Below are 21,772 nucleotides of genomic sequence, written 5' to 3'. Positions count from 1 at the left end.
CAGCTGTGAGCTGCTGTGTGTGCCAGGGAGCAAACCTGGGGTTATCTGGAGGAGCAGCCAGTGCTCTTTGGTTGTGTTTTGTATTTATTACTTATACAGTGTTCTGCCTGCATGTGCACCTACGTGACAGAAGAGGGCACCAGAGCCCATTGCAGATGGTTGTGAGCCACCATGTGGGTGCTGGGGATTGAACTCAGGACCTCTGGAAGAGCAGCCAGGGCTCCTAACCTCTGAGCCATCTCTCCAGCCCTCATCCACCACCATCCATCCATCTTTGGGACAGGGTCTGTCGCTGCCCGTTGCTGGCCAGCCAGCGCTGGGAGTCAGAGCGTGCAGGGCACGCCTGGCTCTCACTCGGATGCTGGGGTGGAGCTTGGGTCCTCATGCGTGTCCTGTCCTCCATGCCCCTAGTGTTCAGATGTGAGGACAACTCTGCAGTGTGATGTGAAACCCTCTGGGGTAGTTTCGACGCCCGACCTGACGCCTCGTGGCTCATTTCGGCCCGCGTGGACTGTGGTGCCTGTCTTTCCTCACTGGCCTACACTCCATCAACCTATGTACAGATTTATGCTCAGATGGCCCTCAACTGGCCAGTGGGAACACACCTGCTCTGTACCACACGCACACTCACACTCACACACACTCACACACACACATCACACATCACACACACACACACACATCACACACACACACACATCACACACACACACTCTCTCTCACACACACACACACTCTCACACACACACACTCTCACACACACACACATCACACACACACACTGACTCACACACACACACTCACTCACTCACACACTGTTCTGCGGCAGAGTCCCCTGGCCTAGAATCAGACACACCATGTAGACTGAGAGAAAAGCAGTGACAGATGGAGGCCTGTGTGCAGGGCTGGCCCTGCCCCTGGAGCTGCCCAGCTCCCTCTACAGTCTGGATGCTGACCCACGTTTATGGCCTGTTTGCAGGAACACGCACGTATATACAGGCGTACACTGGTGTGGACGCTGATGGGACCCGACTGGACCCACTTCCATCCCAGCCCCACAGAGGCTTCCCCTGGCGCCCTCCTCTCAGGAGGAGGCGTTCCTTCCCTCCACGCCGAGAGGCCCGCCCTCCCACTGTAGTTTCTGGTGTGCTCACCTCCCACAGACTCCGCCCTCTGAACACCCTTCCGTCTCCACCCCAGCCTCTCTCCTGGCCTAGTCCCCATCAGGCTTTCTGCGTGAATCGCTCCAGAAGCAGAGGCGGGAGGGAAGAAGGTGGTGACATGCCCTGAGTGTCAGCCCAGTGCCATCCGGTCCACACAACAGCCTGCTCCCCGCCCCCCCCCCCCCGCTGTGCAGTCGAAGACACTGCTGAGTGGTCAGGGGATATAGCTTAGTGGTTGGTGCACTGCTCTTACACAGGGCCCGGATTCAGTTCCCAGCACCCAGGTGGTGGCAGCTCACATCACCTTCCAGGGACTCTGGTGCCCTCTTCTGGCCAGCGTAGGTACTACACACATGTGCTGCCCAGGGCCTCCCTGCTGCCACGGCACACAGCGGCTTTTTCTAGGAAGCCACTGTCCCGAGCCATGAAGCAGTGGCCCTACCTTCTCCCCAGCCCCACGAACGCTGACAGAGTTCTGAACTTTGGAGGGCAGCGGGATCCCATGTGTGAGGAGCCTTGGTTCCGCTTAGTGACCGAACCTGCTCTTCCAGGCTGCACAGTGGTTCTGAGCTAAGGCGCCCGCCTGCCTGCCTGCTGTGAGGACCCGGGTTCAAGCGCTGGCAGGGCAAACAAACAAACCAGAGCCCATGTTTTGTGAATCTGGTGAGGCGAGAAACAGCCGAACAGGGCCTTTGTGTGGGAGACCCACACCCAGCTTCCAGGTCCCGTCCTTGGACCCAGTTTCTAGAAACTTCACTGAAGTGAGGCTTCAGAGATGAGCAGCAAGAGGGCAGAGACACATCCTGAGAGTCCCACTTCCTTTCTGCCGTCTGCTTTCTGTCTACAGAAATACAGATCGTGTTGAATTCAGATAGTACGAAGCCAGAGGAAATATTGGGGTCACAGTATGCATAGACACCCCTTTAGCTTCTCATTAGAAGCCCTTCCTCGAGGCACTGACCTCTGGCCTTCCGTAATGTTCCTCAGGATCTGGGCTTGTCAGAACTGACTGACAGAGTGGGAAAGCACTTGGGCTTGGGTCGAGGCTGGCGGCCTCCTGCCTGCCTTTAGGTGATACACACACTTGGGTGAACATCTTAGCTTCTGGGTATCGGTCTTCCCTCCGCTACCTCATGGCGACGAGGAGCTCATGGCCAGAGATGATGTCACGCCTGCTTCTGGGCCAGCATCGCCTCAGGTGCTGCTGAGGACAGCTGGCCCATGTCAGTAGCCGCAGGAATCCCTTCAAACGCTACATACACGTCAAGCCAGGGGTTAAAGCGCAGGCCTGTAATTTCAGCACTCGGGATGGAGACGTGAGGGTTGTAAGCACCTGGGGCAGCCTGGGCTACATGACAGACTTTGTCTCAAGGGGGGGGGGACTCCAGACATCTACATGAAGGGAAGATGTTTAGATGGGGGAAGAGAAGAGGAAGCCATCCCTTTCCAGGCCCCTGCTGGAAGCCCAGAGCGAAGGCAGGCTCCTGTGAGGGCTGTGTTCAAGACATGCTTTCCAGCCTCTGACACCCGTACTGCAGCGAAGAGGGTCCATCCACGCAGAGCCCTGGGCAGGAGGGGACCCAGTTAGACCCTAGCCAAACTACAGCAGGCCCCATTGATGGGTTCCTGATATTCTCTGTCTAGCCGAGATCCTCAGAGGCTGCCAGCCGAAGATTCTTTCCCATGGGGCCACAACACCGCTTCCGACTAAGCGTTATGGAAAGTCTGGCGTCCTCCGATATTGATGACCTCCGAGAGGACACAGAGGAAAGTCTCCAGCAAGAGTCAGGTACGATGCATCTGCCCGTTCCCCTTCAGTGTGGGAGAAGCTCAGGGTCTGCACCGGACACCACACTCCCCCGGGGCTCACGTTCAGCAGAAGCTGAGGACTCTCCCTCACACCAGCCCAGCGAAGTAACAGCCATTGTGTAGACAAGGACCCCAAGATCCATCCAGTAATGTGAGAACCAATGAGGCCTCAGCACCCAGGGCCCTGACCGATCCCACCAGCTTCCAGCTGCCTCCTGGTCTGTGGAGGCGGAGCCCTGGGACAGCTGCCCTCCGGTGAGCGTGAAGGACACGCCCGTATCCTCCCCTGACTGTGTGGGGTGCAGGCGGGGAGCCTGTGTATTTGCCAGGACACAAACACACACGTGCTTCAGCTCACAAAGCCATAGGTTAGCTACGAGTGACGTGAAAATAGGGCAGGTCTAGCCTAGTTTTAAAAAAAAATGGGGTGACAGCAGGAAGGCAGCTCTCTGGTGGGACCTTGCTTGGCACACACAAGGTCCTGGTCCTCAAAAATAGACCGGGTGCCTTACACGTAGCCCTGGCAACATGAAAGCTGGAGTGGGAGGAGCCTTGAGCCACTAAGCCCTGGACTGGCCACAGAGCAGGAGGGTCAGGGAACATGGCTACAGAGAAGGCAAGACAGTGCAGACCTGAGCCTGGACCACAGCTGCCATCACCCGATGGATCAGCCTGCCCATGGGATGGCAGCATGAAGCCGGCCATGCACGCACGCATGCACGCACATGCACACGCCAGGATAGCGGCTCCCGGTGGTGCAGGTGAAGTCACAGAATCGCAGAGACCCACCAGGCATTGTTTGTTCGTCTTCTAAGCGATGTAGCCGTCTGCCGACAGGCCACGAAGGACCACCTTCTTCCTCTCCACCCGGGGAATCCAGAAGATCCAGTTCGCTGTGGTTTTACCTGCGTGTCTTATTCATGTTGTTCGCCTGTATGGAGTGTCTCGTTTGAGACAGGGTGTTGAGGCTGGGGAGACAACCCCGAGGTTAAGAGTACTTTTGCTGCTTTTCCAGAGGACCTGGGTTCAGTTCCCAGCAACCACCTTGGGCGGCTCACAGACTGTAATGCAAGTTCCAGGGGGATCCGACGCCTCTGGTCTCTGTAAACACCTGTACTCACACATAATAAAAAGTAATAAATAAATAAAAACCAAAGTGGGCCCTCACAAAGCCAGGTATGGCTTAGGCTCCTTATGTGTCTAAGGCTGGTCTTGAATTCCGGATTCCCCTGCCTCCAGGACCCACATGCTAGGACCATGCCAGGCCTTGACTGCATATTTTGCTTGCTTTATCTATTCAGTAGTCATCTGTTGAGGACCTACTGTGTTCTGCTCTAAGCAGCAGCCAGTGTGACAGTGCACACCTTTAATCCCAGCAGGGATTGGGAGGAAGAGGCAGTGGGGTCTCTGAGAGTTCAAGGCTATCCTGGTCTACATGGTAATTTCTGGACCAGCCAGGGCTACATAGGGAAACTCTGTGTCAAAATAAATAACTAATCACATACAACCGAAGACAGGGATTTCTAGGACCCAATTTATGATTTCATCTCTTTTTTGTTCCCTCCTTTAATTTATATGTATATGCATGTGTCTGACGGTATAGATCTCGTGGGTGCAGTATTCATGGAGACCAGAAGGGGGCACTGGATCGCTTTGAGTTGGAATTAGAAATGGGTGCAAACTGCTTTGGTCTGGGAACCAAAATGTGTGCTCCATTGTAAGGAGCCTCCTTTGTTCCCACTCTTCTCGAGAGAGTCCCATCCACTGCTGGGATGTGGCTCGTTCTGCCAGACATCTTGAGTCAGTGAACAAGCCGTGGATAAGCCTGCGAACCCTCCTTTCTAATTCCCAATACGCCCTGCAAGGGTGGGGCCAGCCTTGATGCCCACTCCCCCAGAATGCAGCTATCAAGCCTCCATGACGGTTTCTGTCTGTCCGGCTTGCTTGTTGCAGCGCTGCCCACATCCTGGCCCCAGGACGAATCGAGGATACGGTTTAGAGACCACGACCAGCCCGTCGGCTCTGACGAAGGGATCCGGGGCGAAAGAGCAACGTTAGAAGACGAATCGGAAGAGGAGGGCCCCCAGCTGGTGGTTCTGGACCCAGACCACGTAAGAAAAGGGCCTCGGGTGTTGCTTTTGCCCTGTGCAGGAAGGAAGTTACCTGGGGCTTTTCTGCGTCCAGCCAACTGCCAGTGCTGTGTGCTCAGCAGCTCAGTGCTCACTCGTTGGGCCTCCTGTGTTTCCCAGCTGTCCTAGTTTATTTTCTGTTCCTGTGAGAAACACCAGTACCCGGGGGAGGAAAGTTTATTTCGGATGACAGATAGAGTCCAGCATGAAGGACAGTCGGCATAGGAGTTCAAGGCAGGGGCCAAGACACAGGGACTGGGCAGAGGCCGTGGAGGGGTGCGCCTGCCTCCCTGCCTTGATCCCCAGGGCCTGCGCAGTCTGTGTTCTTATACACTTCAGCACACCTGCCCAGGGTTGACTCCCCCACAGTGGGCTGGACCCTCCCGCTCAGTCAAGGAAACGGCCCACAGTCTGGCCTATAGGCCAGTCTAATGGCGTTTCTCAGACTCTAGTGTCAAATTGAAACAAAACAAAACAAAACAAAAACAAAACAACACACCAGGACTCTGCTTTTGACTCTACTGGGTGTTTGGTTTGTCCTCTGTAGGGGATCTATTGGCCCTATAGGATGAGCTAAATCTGGTCTACACCCACTTTTTTGTCCTAACAACCAAAACTGTGCCGAGGCTGTGCAGGAGCCTGCAGGGAGGCAGGCGCAGCGTCACTCTCTCTTCACTGTGTCAGCCACTGGGTCCCCCTCCCAGACCACAGTACGGGAGAAAGGCGAACTGGATTTGAGTGACACAGTTGGGGAGCTGCAGTGCATGGGGAGCTCAGAAAGACCCCAGAGCACATTGGAAAAATCCTCTGAGCCCTCATTTGACAGCGGTGCAATAGCTGCTGCTCATCACCCGTCCTCTCCCCTCAGCAGCCACGGCTTCAGCCCAATCTCTGCAGCGTCTGGCATGGGCCCAGAGGTGCCTGGGACTTGTGGCTTCCACAGAAAGAGTCTTGGTTGAGAAACTATCTGTGTCTGTCCATACCACCCCCATCCATTCCAACACCTCAGAGACAGAGAGACAGAGACAGGGAGAGATGGATAGAGACAGAGACCAAGAAGCAGCTAGGCAGACAGACAGAGACAGAGAAACAGACAGAGAAAGACAGACAGACGACAGGCAGACAAAACTCGGGCCCCTGGATCCCTAGGCTGAGCACTGCTGCTTGGGACAGAAAAGCCCCTGACTGCGGTGGTTTTTCTACTCTTAGCCCCTGATGATGAGATTCCAGGAGGCTCTGAAGAGCTACCTCAGCCGGCAGATCGAAAAGCTGAAGCTGGACATCCAAGAGCTGGTGCGTGCAGGGCCTGTCTTCCCCCAGCCTGGTGGGCGCCCGCAGACCCGCCTCAGTCCTATTGCTTTCTCTGGCACAGGATGTGGCCACCAAGCAGGCCCGGAACCAGAGGCAGGAGCTGGGCGTGAACCTGTACGGGGTCCAGCAGCACCTGGCTCGCCTGCAGATGCAGCTGGAGAAGAGCCATGACCGGCACTCCCTGGCTGCGTGTGAGAGGAGGAGGACGGAGGAGGAGCTGCTGAGGACGCGCGCCCTGTACAACAAGACCTGCATGACTGCCAACGAGGAGCGAAAGAAGCGTAAGCACCCTGAACCCTGAGACCCAGGGCCGTCCCCTAAATGTGTGCTTGGGTGTCGCTGGAGACGCCGGCAAAGCAGCTGCGTGAATGGGAGGGGCCACCGTTCTTAGAAAGGGAAGGCCCAGCACCTCTGCTCACTGGCCAGAGCAGCGAGAGCTGAGACCGACGGGTGGGATGTAGAGACTCCAGACGGGAAATGGAGGGGACGTGGTGGTCCCAAAGGTGGACCTAGAGGATGCAGAGCACGTGGGCGGGGCTCAGAGATGGGCAAGGCCCTGCTCCTGGCACAAGAGGCAGCAGTCGCCAAAGGGGCTGAGAGGCAGCCGAGAGGAGGCCATGTGCCCCGGATCACGGGAGTGGGGTCGGGCTGTGCGTGCCATAAGCGGTGTCCCGGCCGAGGCTGCGCCCCCTCACTGGGCAGAGAGCAGAGGACGCTGAGGGGGCAGTGGACAGGGAGTGGCCTCTCACCTGGCACCATGGCCGCTCATCCTTTACGTGTCTTGATGTCCAAAACTTTTTTTGTCAACTACACTCTGAAAGCAAACAAGACAAAGCAGGCGGCATGCCTGGTGTCTGTCCTGGCGAGGCATGTCTTGAACCCTGAGGAATGCAGGCGAGAATTCTGTAGCCTTTTATTTCTGTTTGGGTGTCTCTGTAACAGGGTCCACTGAGATCCTGCTAATGAGCAGATTTGTTTTATCATCGTCATCGTCATTTTAATTCTGGGAGGCAGGGTGTCTCGGGGCTCAGGCTGGCCTCAGCTCTGTTGTGTGGGTGGTCACAAACTTCTGGCCCACCTGCTGCCCTCTCCCCTGGGTGTCACATGCGTGTGCCGCTACACTGGCTATGGGTGCTGGTCTTCATGCATTCCGAGCACGCACTCTACTCTCTGCCACACAGCTCCAATATGGAGGGACCAACACAGGTTTAGTGATACACCGTGTGGTGGCTGGAGGGCCTGTCGTCCGGTCACGCCCCATCTGCCCCAGCCCCCGCAGCGCTGCACTAGGGATTGGGTCCCCAGCACTTGTATTTTAGTGGGACACACCCAACCCATAGTGTTAACCACGAGCCTCTCCATACTCACCTCCAAACCAAGAGAGAACGTCAAAGGAAGAACACAATGTTGAAACGGAAGGCTCTGTTCTCCGTCACTGTGGACCCTGGAGCATGCAGAAGGCACAGGCGTTGGCCCAGCCCTGCTGTGACGCCCCCCAGCCACAGAGGCAAGAAGGAGCACTGTGCCGCACGGCGGCCATGTGCCCCGGCTCTCAGACTGGATGGGCGTCTCTCCCTGCGGGGCTGGGCCACCCCTTGATGCTAGAGCAACAACACTCAAGGGCACAGCTGGCAGGGTCATGCAGGAATCCTTCCCGCCACGTTTTCACGGCACGGGAACTCGCGTCACTTCCATGAGCCAGCCGACGAAAGAAAAGCACCTCGGAGATACGCACCCCAGGGAAGGAAAATGGGTTCCGGGCAGTTAAACTAGGAAATCAATTTGTGTTCACTAATTCTCGAAGGAATGAAAACTCAGAAGAATAATTGAAATAATGGCTCAGTTACTCACCTGGCAAAGACAAGTTGCCCTTGGCATGCTCAGGGCCGTGTACAAGGCACACGCTTGCTCACTCAGGTGGGAGAGGGAGGCGGCCTGCTTCAGTAGCCACACTGAGTCCCCGGATGGAGCCGCTTCATCAACAGACACACCCCTTACAGGACGGACAGGGCTGGGTCCTCCAGGGCCCTTCTCTTCAGTGGTGGGTGGAGTTTTCTCCCCATGGTCGCCTGTGGCTGTCCTTCTGTGTCCTAGAGCCATGGGGCACCGCAGCAACCACGCTTAGTCTCGAGAGCCTCTCTGAGGCCCTCACGCTCGGAGGAAGTCACCTCAGGAGGTGCAGTCAGGCTGTGTTTGCAGGGCGCTGTCCCCGGCCGCCGTTTTCACTTGGAGAAACGAAAAACTCATGAGTGAGGGGCAAACAACGCTCAAGTCCACAGAATAGAAACTGTCCCAGATAAATCAGACAAAAGAGAAAAGACAGGAGGGAGAGAGGAGACCATGAACTCCGAGCTCCTTCAAGTGGCCTCACTCGTTCGTTAGGGGGACAGAAGACGGGATGGGAGGACAGAGGAAGTACTTGGAGACATCACAGATGAAAGGCTTGCACAGTGAGTTGACGAGCCGTGACCCACGGGCCCACGAGCTCAGCAAAGGTGAAGCCTCAGATGCAGGCGAACAGCATGGCTCCCCAAAGGCGGGTGACTGAGCCCCGCAACAAAGAAAACCCCAGCGGCCAGAGGCTTCCCAGGCTGCAGAGAGGCAGAGCACACCTCAAACCCGTGCCAGCCTCCAGCCTCCAGCCTCCTCCCATCCTCCTTCCCGGGAGGCCTTGCTACTACCGAGTGTGCTCCAGCGCCACAGGCTTTCCTGCTTTAAACCACCCCCATCAGGGACACCCAAATCCAACACAGCCTACCCAGCAACTGACACAGTTCAGCTGTCTGTACTGTGACACACACACAGCATAACACCTATACATATGATTAGAAGGATGAAGACGGGGAGAAGACGAGGAGGGAGAGGAAGTGGAAGGAGAAGGAAATTTAAAAACCAGTAAGGTAGAGAGAAAGAGAGGAAAACAGCTGGTCTCTATCTCTAACTTCTACACATGTGAGCACATGTGTTGTTCATACACACACACACACACACACACACACGGGGGCAGTCCCTAGTCTAGATGCAGTATGTACAGTCCTAGTACTGGGGAGGTGGTGGAGGCAGAGGAGCCGGTGGTTTGAAGCCAGCCTGGGTTACAAACAGACTCTCTGAAAAAAGAATCCATCTCCATCCGGCTTGGTGCCACAGGTCTTTAACCTCAGCGCTTGGGAGGCAGAAGCAGGGGGATCCCCACGAGTTCCCAGCAGCCTGGTCCACACGGCCAGTCCAGGAGACCTGATCCATGTAGCCAGACCAGGCGGCCGGGGTTACAGGAGTCTCCGGTCTCTCGTGACAGAGGGTGCGTGGTGGAGCACTGTCCCGAGGGTCCCCTAGGGTGGGCACCGCCAAACAGCTTCCTTCTCCACAGTGGCAGCCCTGCAGGCGGAGCTGGAGAGCCTGGCCGTGCACCTCTTCTACATGCAGAACATAGACCAGGACCTGCGCGATGACATCCTCGTGATTAAGCATGTGGTGAAGAAGACCGAGACACAGAAGATGCATGCGGAGATAGAAAAGAAAAAGCAGGTATTCCCATGAGCTCTCGCCGCAAGAGCTCGGCCGGTCCACTCGCCACAGGTGGAGCTCAGCCTTGCTGCTGGCAGAGAGTTGACCTCAGCTGTGGACAGCTCCTTACCGCCCCTCTCTCTTCCTCAGGACCTGTTCGTGGACCAGCTCACCGAAAGGGCACACCAGCTGGAAGAAAACGTCTCCCTGTTTGAGGCTCAGTACTTGTCCCAGGCCGAGGACACTCGGATTCTCAGGAAAGCAGTGAGCGAGGTAAGAGCCAGCGGAAAGCCAGCGGAAGGCCCGCCCCTCCTTCGCCTACACCTGGCCAGGCAGGCTCACCCAGCGTGTCTGTCCGTAAGCCACTGCCACCAGCCGAGTGTGCAGCGAGTCACTAAGTGACATCAAGGCTAGGCATTGCACACGTGTGTCTCCTGCATCCGAGCGCACCTGGCCGTTCACCACTGGGTCCAGGAGACACCAGCTGGGTGATGGTCAGCAGGTGGGTAGCAGGGCCTGCAAGGAAGTCAGAAATGGCATCCTCCCTGTACTTGTGGTGCTGGCAGGTTCTGGCACGGCCCCATACTCAGGGGACAGAAGGCCTGGCGACGACTGTCAGCACCACAGACAGCGCTGTACCCACGTAGTGCCTTGTCCCCGCCCTGTGTAGAAGGGACCATGGAGAAGCCACACCAGGGTCACAGTGACCCAGCAATATCCTGAGGCCTGCAACCAGGAGCAGGGCCGGCACCCCACCCCAGAGTCACCGTGGGGCCTGGAGGGCGCGAGCGGGAAGGTAGCCTGAACTGAGGGGCAGGAGAGAGGACTCAGTGTGGCCATTCCCCTGCCCGCCCCTTCAGCCTGTGTGTGTGCCCATCCGAAGGTCTGAGCAAAGCCACCATTTTTAAATCTGCACAGCGATTCTTGGGTTTGTATGGAAAGCAAATCAGGGGACACCCACGGCTTGTTTGGAAGGGAAGAGTCCGGCTGTCCGGTTTGACCAGGACCAAAGGCTTTCCCAGATGTGAAAGGCTCCCTGGCTGTACCCGGGTAGAGGTCGCCACATGCCACAAAGCTGCAGGTGCTGCTGTTGCGAGGCCTAGCGGCCCGGGAACAGACGGGCTCCAGGGGTCTCCCGGGCAGCCCAGTGGGCAGAGAACATGGCAGAGTATTAGTTAGCCGAGGATTGTGTGTTCAGTGGTGCCGAGACCCTCCATTAACCACTTGGAGAAGAGTTTAAACCTTTCCCTATACCAACTACTAAATTAAATTCCACATGGAATCGGATATTTGCAGAGGGGCCACACTGGAGAGGTGGCCCCAAGGTTAAGAATGCTGGCTGACCTTCCAGAAAAACCAGGTTCATTACCAGAGCCCAGGTGGTGGCCCACAACCATCTATAACTGTAGTCCCAGGGGAACCAGTGCCCTCTTCTGGTCTCTTTGGGCACTAGGCACACAGGTCACACACAGACAAACAGGCATGCAAAACACCCGGACACATTAAGTTCGAGGTCAGCCTGGCCTACAGAGTGAGTTCCAGGCCAGCCAGGGTCACACAGGGTTATAAAAACAAGCATGGTGGGATGGGTGCTGATGGAGACTTCCCAGAAGAAACAGACCTGGGCTGAGGAGGCCTTTCCCACATGGCGCAGTGCGGAGCCAGGTGTGTGCACGAGGCCTGGGGTGTGTGCACGAGGCCTGGGTTTCATCCCCAGCCCCTCACCAACCAGGGCGGTGATACACGCCTGCAATACCAACACTCCAAGACAGATGCAGGACTGTCAGGAGCTGAAAATCTTTCTCAGCTGGCCTAGGTGCGCGAGCGCCTATCTCAAGAGGAAAAATGGGGAACCCATAAGGGGACGGGCAGGGAGGCAGAGGGCCACACCAGGCATGGCCAGCAACAGAAGGAGTTGGGGATTAGACCACAGACAGCGCTGGTAAGTTGGGAAAGCTCAACCTTGGAAGCTGTAGAGGAAAGAAAGCTGTCCTTGGCTCCCAGTCCAGTCCAAGGACAAGGGCCGCATCTGGAGCTGGCCTGCTGGATGGCAGAGTCCGAGGTGAGAATGGGGAGTGGGTCCACCCTAGCCAAGCGGTACTCTGCAGAGAAAAGCCCTCCGTTAGTTCGAAAATCACCGCAGAGGACTGCCCCAGTCACCCAGAGGACAGCCCCAAACACCCAGAGGACAGCCCCAAACACCCAGAGGACGGCCCCAAACATCCAGAGGACGGCTCCAGTCACCCAGAGGACGGCCCCAAACACCCAGAGGACTGCCCCAATCACCCAGAGGACAGCCCCAGTCACCCAGAGGACAGCCCCAGTCACCCAGAGGACGGCCCCAGTCACCCAGAGGACAGCCCCAAACACCCAGAGGACGGCCCCAGTCACCCAGAGGACGGCCCCAGTCACCCAGAGGACTGCCCCAGTCACCCAGAGGACGGCCCCAGTCACCCAGAGGACAGCCCCAAACATCCAGAGGACAGCCCCAATCACCCAGAGGACAGCCCCAAACATCCAGAGGACGGCCCCAGTCACCCAGAGGACAGCCCCAATTGCCTCTCAGAGCCCACCTGGTTCCTCCTCCTCCCCAGAGGGACTTACTCCAGGGAAGGTTTGGAAGGGACAAATCCATCCAGAGCCAGGCAGGTTTGTGACAACATTCATAGGGCAGAGAGCAACGCCTGTGGGTTTTGCTCTAGAATGGCAGGTGACCTTTTCCTCTGTCTCTGTCTCTTTCTTCTGTTGGTGGCCATGCTTAATCCATAAGTCTTGCAACTGGTGTGGCCCCAATGCCGGACCCTTCCCTTTACAGATTCTGCTTTTTCCTTGAGACAGGGTCTCATGCACCTTGGCTCAAACTTGCTCGGTAGCTGAAGACAACCCTGGACTCCTCCTGACCGCCCATCAGGGTCCCCCCTCTCCTTGGCTTGGTGACCCAGACATTGGCAGGCCCACGGCCACACACGGTCACGGTTCATGTGAACCAGTGAGAAACTGAGAAGTGGTTATAGACAGGTTACTGCCAAGCACGGCCCAGAAGGTGCCCAGCCCCGCTTGTGACTGTCAGGGTCTCAGTCCAGACCCCTTAATCAGTCCACTATTGACTTTCATTTCAAGCTAGTGAGCACAGAGATGTAGCCAGCTGCAGCAGTGCACGGCTTTAATTCAGCACTCAGGAGGCAGAAGCAGGTGGATCTCTGTGAGTTCGAGGCCAGCCTTGACATAGAGTCCGGGACATCCAAGGCTACACAGAGAAACCCTGTCTAAACAAGAAGAGGCAGGTGGACAGCTCCTGGGAAATGACACCTTAGGACAGCCCTGCCCCCCGCCCCCACAGGAAGGAGCCCTCCCTCTGAACTTCCTTCCCCTTCTGCAGTGTAGCTCTGCATCCTAGCCCCCAGCACAGAAAGGCGGGCCCTCTTCTAGAGGCCGGATGCCCTCCTGGAGGCCCTGGCCATGCTTGCCTCAGACACCTCCTCCCTGGGCAAGAACTCACCTGGCGCAGGGATGTGGGCCCTGTGCCCCGCCCGCCCCGCCCGCCTGACCTCAGCCCATCTTGACCGTCACTAGGTCCTGCCTTGGCATCAGTGTGGAGTGTGTGTCCTCTTCTATCTGAGAGAGTCCTTCTCAGCCCCCAGCACTGAGTCCCATAAACTGCCTAGAGGCTCCATGGTAGTCCCAGACCTCTTCAAAGCTGTGTTCCGTGTCCTGTTGCCCTCTGCTGATTTGTGAGGGGGCCAGGAGTGGTGGCAGACACCTTTAATTTCAGCAGAGACAGGGCCTCTGAGTTAGAGGCTAGCCTGGTCTACACAGTGAGCTCCAGGACAGCCAGGGCTACACAGAGAAACCTTGACTCAAACAAGAACAGGAATGTGAATGTGGAGGAGAGGGGGCCACAGACAGTGGCTCCTGCCATTTGCTACTGTGTGTGTGTCTCGCCGTCTCTTCAGGCCATCACCGAGATCGATGCCATCACCATGGAGAAGAAGCGTATCCTGCAGCAGTGGACCACCAGCCTCATGGGCATGAAGCACCGGAACGAGGCGTACTGGACTGTGCTGGATTCGCTCAAGTACTACCCCCGGGGGAGAGGCACCAGGGAGGGTGTGCTGGAGCCCGGGTCCCGGTCCACACAGGTGCCCTGTGGGAGGCGGAGGCGGCCCGTTGCTGGGTAGCAGCTTCACCACCCAAGCAAGGAGCCCTTCCTCGATGTTCGGCTTTGTTCTGCCAACATTCCACTGTAGTTCCCACGAAAGGGCGGGGTAATCAGAACCTCGCAGGTCATGGGGCTGTGGTAAGAAGGTGGTCGTGGCTTCTGGGAAGGCCCTGTCTCCCTCAAGCACCCACAGAGGCTTTCTTTGCCTAAAACTTGCTCTATACCGGGCTGGCCTTGAACTCAGAGATCTGCTTGCCTCTGTTGCCTGGATTAAAGGTGTGTTTGTATTCCAGGCAGATTACACAGACCTAGAAAGTCTTTGGATGTGATCTCTTGCCAGAGCAACAATGTTCTGAGTTAACATTCCTCTACATCTGTCTCTTGATCAGTGACTGATGTGGGCAGGCTGAATCCTGGACCACACAGGCCCTGGGTTGTGTGAGGAAGCTGGCTGAGCAAGCAATCAGCAGCGTTCTGTCATGGCCTCTGCTTCAGTTCCTACCTGCAGGTTCCCAAGGCTTCCCTTGATGATGAACCTGAAAGCCAAACAAACCCTCTCCTCCCCAAGCCGCTTTTGGTCAATGTTTATCACAGCAACTGAAAAGCAAATTAGAAGACACACAGAATAAATAGCAGTTAAGAGTTGGCACCCAAGTTGGGTGAGGTAGCACACACTTTTAATCCCAGCACTCAGGGAGTCAGAGGCAGGTGGATCTCTGTGAGTTCGAGGCCAGCCTGGTCTGCAAAGTGAGTCCAGAACAACCAAGACTACACAGAGAAACCCTGTCTTGTAAAACCAAAAGAAAAAGAAGAAGAAAGAGTTGGCCCCCAAATTATTTCTCCACGTGTGGAATCCCCTCCGTGAGATTCTTCCCAGTGGAGAACAGCCATGTACCCAGGTTCTCGGCTCTCTCCTATAACCGGCTTCGCTCATCTGGTTTTGCAGGGAGTGTGAGCATCAGGTCAAGTCCATAGACGGTGACATGGAAGCCTATAAGAGGTCCATCATGAAGGAGGAAGAAAAGAACGAGAAGCTGGCCCGCCTCCTGAACCGCTCGGAGACAGAAGCCACGCTGGTGAAGAAAATGACCGTCCAGTGCTTGAACAAGCAGGAAGCCCTGCAGAGCGAGTTTAACACCTACCAGCTGGCCCTGCAGGACACGGAGGAGATGCTGAACAAGGGCTACCTGGTGAGCATAGCCGCCAACCCACAGAGCCATGGGAGGATGCCCGCGGCCACATCCCATGCATGGCTCTTCCTTCTTCGCAGGAACACTCAGCAGTCCTGAGTGAGCTCCAGATAGCCCGGCAGTCTGTCCGGCAGGAGCAGGAGGTACGGCAGAAGACGGATGCCGCCATCCTGGACAAGCTGCAGGAACATGGGACGTCCAGCAAGATGACCAAGTACTATCATCACCTCCTTCGGAAGCTGCAGAAGGAGAATACCAACCTGGTAGGTGGGCCTGGCGGAGGGCAGGCCCAGAGGCCTGTGGGCAAAAGGCTTCTGGGGTGGCCCCTTGTTACCTTAGTCCCGAGTGCCAGGACTAAGGATGTGGGCCACCACACCCAACCCTATAATTTATTTGAATTAATTTAGTTTCTGTAGTTAGTGCTAGAGGTTGAGCCTAAGGTCCAGCACAGGCAAGTGCTGTCCCCCTGAGTGACCCTCAGTCCTCTTTTTCCTTCTTCTGAACATGAGACAGGATCTCATGTCGCTCTAGCTGGCCTCAAACTCAGGACTCTGTGTGTGTGTATGTGTGTGTGTGTGAATGAGACCTTGAGTTTCTGATTCTCCTGCCCTGCCTCTTAAGTGCTGAAATTATAGGCCCGGGCCACCACACCCAGTTTATGGGCTGAGGAGATGGAATTCAGGAGTGGGGAGGGGGTGGGGTGTGAGGAAGGAGGGAGAGAACACAGAAAGACAAAAGAAAAACCCTAAGATACTGTAGTCCGCTGGGCACGGTGGCACACAACTGTAATCCCAGCACTGGGGGAGGCAGAGGCAGAGGCAGGCAGATCTCTGAGTTCTAGGCCAGCCTGGTCTACATAGTGAGTTCCAGGACAGCCAGGGCTACACAAAGAAACCCTGTCTCGAAAAGCCAAAAAACAAAAACAAAACAAAACAGAAAGGATACTGTAGACTTACTGTCAGGAACCCCCTTCTAAATATCTTTCCTTCTGCACACATTCACACACACATACTCAAATACAGTTTTTATAGCTTTGTTGACCCATGACACAGAAAGCTGTGCACATTAAGTGTGGGACTCACCGCATTTTCGTTTCACCCGACAACATCCAGCACATTTGCCCTGGCCACTACCCACTCTTCAACAACGTGAACCTCCCTTTTTCACGTGACCCTCGTCAAGAGGGCATCTCACAGTGACTGACAAGCCTCCTGTCAGATGCTCCAAGCTAACTTGGTTTTCTCGTGTATGAGAACACTGCACAGACAGCCAGGTCTGCAAACGTCTATACTCTGAGGACAAGCTGCTAGGCCACCCATGCCGTCCTGGGCAGAAGCCACCACCCCCCGAGGCTGGCTCTCCTGGGAGCCTGCAGGGTGCCCGTGACCTCCAAGCCTGGGTCACCCCACAGCCGAAGGCTCACACGGGCCCTTGCTTCCTCGTCAGCTGCATGGCAGACTGTCTTTGGGAGAGCAATGCATCGCTTGCATTTTCCTCTTTTGAGGCTGTTCTTATTCTGTAGCCAACTGTCCTTCGATTAAGATCATGCCCATGCCAGCACTAGACCCCTGGCTACCTGCATGTGTCCGCCTGAGCGCTGGATTTCGGGGTGAGCCCCACCCCCTGCTTGTCTCGTTTTTGTCTTCGTTTCTTCACATGGTAGGATCGCCCCAGAATGTCTGCCTCGGGTGGCCCTGAGCAGGGCAGTGCCACTTCCTGGGGAGCACCGCAGTGCGTGTCAGGCGGAGGACACATTCCCACAGAAGGGCTGCTCCGCCACCGTCCCCCCACACCTTAGGAAGAGCCAGGACCGCTGGTGCGGGATCCTGCTGCCAGCTGCCCCTGCCCCGTGCAGACATACCTCCTACGTTCTCAGCTCCAGCTGTGTGACCTCAGCCCAGGCTCTCTGGTTCTGCCCTGGAAACTGGGAGATGGGGGACCCCTAACTGCAGGGGTGTCTCTGCAGTTAGGACCTGTTAACTGGATTCTTGACAGCCTGGGCCTCAGCACTGCTTCTGGCTATGGCCTTGGGTGCACCCTGGGGGCTCCACTGTCCTCCTTGTGACCTGGAAGGTAGAAGGCAGCAGAGATTCAGACCTGCCCAGCGGCCAGGCCGCCATGGTGGCTATTTGTTGAGGACAGACAGGGCTATGTCTATCTGGCCTCCTGAAGGACAACTGCTAGTCTAGCAGCCTGGACATTCCCATACCACACACACCCTGCTGGGGCGGGGAGCTCACCTCTGTGCTGACTATACAAGGAAAGGGGATACCAGCAGCTGCTGGAGCGCCCTCTCTTTGGGCGCAGGGAGGGCAGCAAGAGGAGGAGGTCCCCGGTGCTTCCAAGACACTAGGGAACTCGGAGTGTGGGAAGTAGCCTGCCTGGCCACCCACTGTTGCACAGGCTAGACCTGTCCTCCAAGGCCTCCCATCCCCACCCTGCCCCAGCCTGGGCTGGCCATGTTCCATCACCACCTGTTCCCACCAGGGGGCAGTAACGAGCCTTAGGCTAGCACCATCATAGGTCACCGTGGTCTCAACATAGTAGAGACCTTGGAAGGGGACACCGGGTACTCAGAAGCACTGGTGACAGGTGGGGCAGGGAAGGGGCTCGCTGCAAAGAGGGTCAAAGGATGGCAGCCATGGTCTGTCTGGAGCTGGTGCGGAGGGAAGGGGTTAAGTTTTCAATGCAGAATCTCATAATAAACTCTGAGGCAGAGCTGAGGTCCCAGCGTCCCAGGAGGCCAGGCTGCTTTTCATGGGCCTCAGAGGGCGGTGGCAGAGGCCCAGCCATTAAAAATTATGTAAGAGGAGACCAGGCGTGATGGCGCACACCGTTAACCTCAGCACCTGAGAGGCAGGGGGGAGGGGTAGAGCTCTGTGTGTCTGAGGCCAGCCAGCGCCACACAGTGAGACACTTAAGAAAATGAGACAGGATCTGTCAGACTACAGAGACAAGTGGAGAGGGGTCCCATATGCTCTCCTGAGCAACACGGAAGGGCCACACACTACGGGAAGGGTGGGCTCCAGGTGGTCCTGCTGGCTGGCTTTGTGACGCACGGCCCATGGCCGAACACTCTGCACTTAACGCTAAGATGGCCCAGTACTGACAGCCTGCTCTCTCCTCCTCCCTCCCGTCCCCTCCCCTCCTCTCCCTTTTCCTCTCCTCTCCCCCTCCTTCCTGTCAAGGTCTTACTAGAGAACCCTGGCAAGCCTGGAATTCAGTATGTAGACCAGAATGCCCTCAAGCTCACAGGGATCCTCTTGCCTCTGCCACTCCAGTGCTGGGACTGAAGACATGAACCAGCCAGGAGGCAGAGGCGGGCAGATCTCAGAGCTCGAGGCCAGCCAGGGCTACACAGAGAAACTGTGTCTCAAAACAAACAAACAAAGCCAGCAGCCAGCATACTGGCCCCCAGCCCTTTTTTTTTTTTGAGAGAGAGAGCAAGACAGTGTCTTTTGTAGTCCACACGGAGCCTTGGCCTCCTATGTGCTGGGACCACGGCACATGCCACAACCCCAGCTTTCTTCTCTGCAAGCCGTCTCCACTGGGTAAGCAGGCCCCTGCGGGTCCTCAAGACTGGGGCAGCCAGCCTGCTCCTGCCTGCATGCAAGCTCTCCAGCAGGCGGCAAGGAACAGCGGTCCAGCCCCTTCGCCCGCCTCACACGCGTTGCCCTTCACGCCCTCAGGTGACGCATCACTCGAAGATTGACGGCGATATCGCTCAGGCCACGCTGGACCTCACCAACACCCACTGCAAGGTGGACATGCATAAGAAGACGCTGCTGGAGCTGGACAAGGAGGTGAAGAGGTTCAACGACCTCATCACCAACAGCGAGAGTGAGATCGCGCGGCGCACGATCCTCATCGAGCGGAAGCAGAGCCTCATCAACTTCTTCAACAAGCAGCTGGAGCAGATCGTGTCGGTGCTGGGGGTGAGCTGCGGACGTGAGCGGCAGACGTGGGGGCTCGCAGCCGGCAGGCACCTCAGGGCGCGCGTGTGCGTGTGCGCATGCTCCAGGCCACACAGGCCTGCTCAGGCCGTGCTCTGGCGGTGGGAGGCTGGAAAGGCTGGGCTAGGTGACACAGCCGCCCCCCAGCCTCTGTACCCGGAACCTGAATTCCACACCTTTCATGTCCGGCAGGAGCCTTCTTGTGATTTTGTTGGTTCTGTCTGTTGTGGGGCAGAGTCTTGCTGTGGCCCTGAGGCCTTCTGCTTGAATGCCGTGTGCTGCCATGCCTGGGTTCCTTTGATTTTTCTTCATGGCTTGTGAGCCGCACAGACACATAGATGGTGGGCTGGACTTGACCACACATATGGAATAGTAAAAGCCTGTGGACCCCGAGGCTTATGCTGTGCTGTGATTAAACCCCTCCAGGGGGAAGAGCTTGGACCCCTAGAGCTGGAGATCAAAAGGCTGTCGAAGCAGACGGAGGAGATAAACGGGGTATTGGCTGAGGCGCAGGTGAACTGGCTGCGGCTGCAGCAGGACCTGGTGCAGGTCACCAACGAGCGCGAGGAGCAGATGGTGTGCCTGGACCAGCTCAAGAAGGACATGCACATCATGGAGCAAAAGAAGCTTCGCATAGAGAGTGAGTGAGCCCCGGGGTGCCCGGGAAAGGGGCGCAGAGAGGGAGCCCCAGGCGCCGGGAAAGGGGCTGCGCAGTGCCAGGCTCCTCTAGCCCAGCGAATCCCAGCCAGGGTGCCAAGCATCTGTGACCCCAGCAGACAGTGGGATGAGGCTGTGGGCTTGGGGCTAGCCTGGGCTACAGAGTAAGATCCCCGTTTCAAAACAAAAACAAATCAAACCATGAAAGTGCTAAAGTCACCTGGTGTGTCAGTGCCACACGCCTGTGCTCCTGAGGTCCGTAGGGGATGGGAACAAAACTCTCCTTCAAGGGAACTCTGAGGTCTGTGGACTCTGACAAATGCAGCCAGTGTCCTCCCCAGCTAGAGTTAGAATATTTGTCCCCGCCCCGCACAGGCCTCAGGAGCACGGTGAAAGCCCTTAGCCACCCAGAGCAGTGTGTTCCCCTGGTTGTCCCTGAGGTCAGCTGTAGTCAGCTGAGGTCAGCTGTATCAGAGACCCAAGGACCAGCCAGGGGCTCCTTCACCAGGGGTCACCAACACACAGCACCCAGCTGGGACATCCTGAGGCTCACCAGGTCCAGTTAGGCCTTCTCTAAAATGCTGTGGAGGTCTGGAGCGACCCTGCCTGCCCACTTCCCAGAGCTCACACCACACCCCCTGGCAGCCTCTGGCTCCACATGGCTACCTACTGGGGAGGATCAAGTCTGAAAGGGAGGAGCAGGGCAGGAAGCCAGAGCTGGGCAAAGATAAATGCACCGGCAGACCTGGCTCTGAGCCAGCCACCCCTGCTCTCCACTGCCACCCCTGCTTCCTACCCCTGCTCTCCACCTATGCTTCTTCAGCACAGGGTCCTTGAAGATCCCACCAGGGACCAGGCTTTGGGAAAGAAAGTCCAGGAAGAGACCCAGCCTCGCTGGGTGTGGTGGAGGGGCACATTCGTCAGCCAGGCAGGAAGGGGGCCATGGGAGGGCGTGGCTGCTGCCTTCCATCACCCCTCCACTTGCCTGTCCTCCTCAGACAAGATCGAGCAGGAGAAGAGGGAACAGAAGGAGATCAGCCGCCACATGAAAGACCTGGGCAATGACCTCACCAAGCTGAATTTGCTGATGGACAAGAACCGCTGCAGCTCGGAGCAGCTGCAGCAGAGCAACCTGGTGGCTGAGACAGACTTCGTGCACATACTGAAGGTTGGCCCTGCCCGGGTGTGGTGGAGGGCTCACTCTCCGGGCACACACCGCCTGGAGTGGCTCGGAGGGATCAGAATGTTAGCCTGAGGCTTCGCTGCGCCTGAGGGACTCCAGCGGCCACAGCCTCGAGCCTTCCTCACAGCCCTCCTTGGTCCCCACAGAAAGCAGAAAGAGAGAGCATCCAAATGCAGGAAAGGCTGACACAGCTCCAAGAGGAAAAGGCCACCCTCCTCAACAGCCTGGTGGAGGCCGAGTGAGTAGGGGGCACGGCCGTGTGCTGGCTCTGAAGGTCAGGGGTTTGCGAAGGGTCTGTGGGGTTGGCTATCAAACATTGGCACTACTGAGGGAGCTCTGAGGGCCGCGGTGTAGACCCAGGAGAACCACACACAGCCAGACAGATGAGCAGAATACCCCTCGGCGGCAACCACCAGCCAGGCCAGGTAAACTCGGAGATAAACTTTATAAAAGGTCTCCTATTTTTATGGAAAAAGGTAGGCTTACATAAACTCAACTCTAAGCAGTTCACACTATTAGAAAGTATTGAGAGTAGAAAACAATAGAAAAAACAAAACAAACAAACAAACAAAAAACCAGGGAGATGGCTCAGTGGATAAGGAAGCTCACTGAGCAAGCATGAGGACCAGAGTTCAAGTCCCCAGCCACCCATGCAAGCAGCCAGGTATGGCCAAGGCTGTCCATAGCCCCAGCGTGATGGAGCTTGGTCTAGCT

At 56.8% G+C, this 21,772-nt stretch overlaps 1 protein-coding gene across 3 annotated transcripts in view; it reads left to right on the top strand.

The window, feature by feature from the left end:
* The window catches only part of Ccdc40 (coiled-coil domain containing 40), a 37,181-nt gene that overhangs the window by 6,801 nt on the left and 8,608 nt on the right, over positions 1-21,772 (top strand). For all 3 annotated transcript variants that reach the window (XM_021639763.2, XM_060386288.1, XM_060386289.1), the window contains exons 4-16: positions 2,808-2,952; positions 4,926-5,083; positions 6,311-6,394; positions 6,474-6,693; positions 9,780-9,937; positions 10,067-10,189; positions 13,870-13,991; positions 15,022-15,265; positions 15,346-15,528; positions 18,955-19,200; positions 19,645-19,858; positions 20,874-21,043; positions 21,205-21,296. In XM_021639763.2, coding sequence (XP_021495438.1) covers positions 2,808-2,952; positions 4,926-5,083; positions 6,311-6,394; positions 6,474-6,693; positions 9,780-9,937; positions 10,067-10,189; positions 13,870-13,991; positions 15,022-15,265; positions 15,346-15,528; positions 18,955-19,200; positions 19,645-19,858; positions 20,874-21,043; positions 21,205-21,296 — 2,159 coding nt within the window. The remainder of the gene's footprint in view (positions 1-2,807; positions 2,953-4,925; positions 5,084-6,310; positions 6,395-6,473; positions 6,694-9,779; positions 9,938-10,066; positions 10,190-13,869; positions 13,992-15,021; positions 15,266-15,345; positions 15,529-18,954; positions 19,201-19,644; positions 19,859-20,873; positions 21,044-21,204; positions 21,297-21,772) is intronic.

This window comes from Meriones unguiculatus, chromosome 7 (assembly GCF_030254825.1).
Source record: "Meriones unguiculatus strain TT.TT164.6M chromosome 7, Bangor_MerUng_6.1, whole genome shotgun sequence".
In the NCBI taxonomy this organism is placed as follows: Eukaryota; Metazoa; Chordata; class Mammalia; order Rodentia; family Muridae; genus Meriones; species Meriones unguiculatus.
The sequence above is the reverse complement of the archived record's forward strand: the minus strand, read 5'-3'. Positions and strand labels throughout refer to the sequence as shown.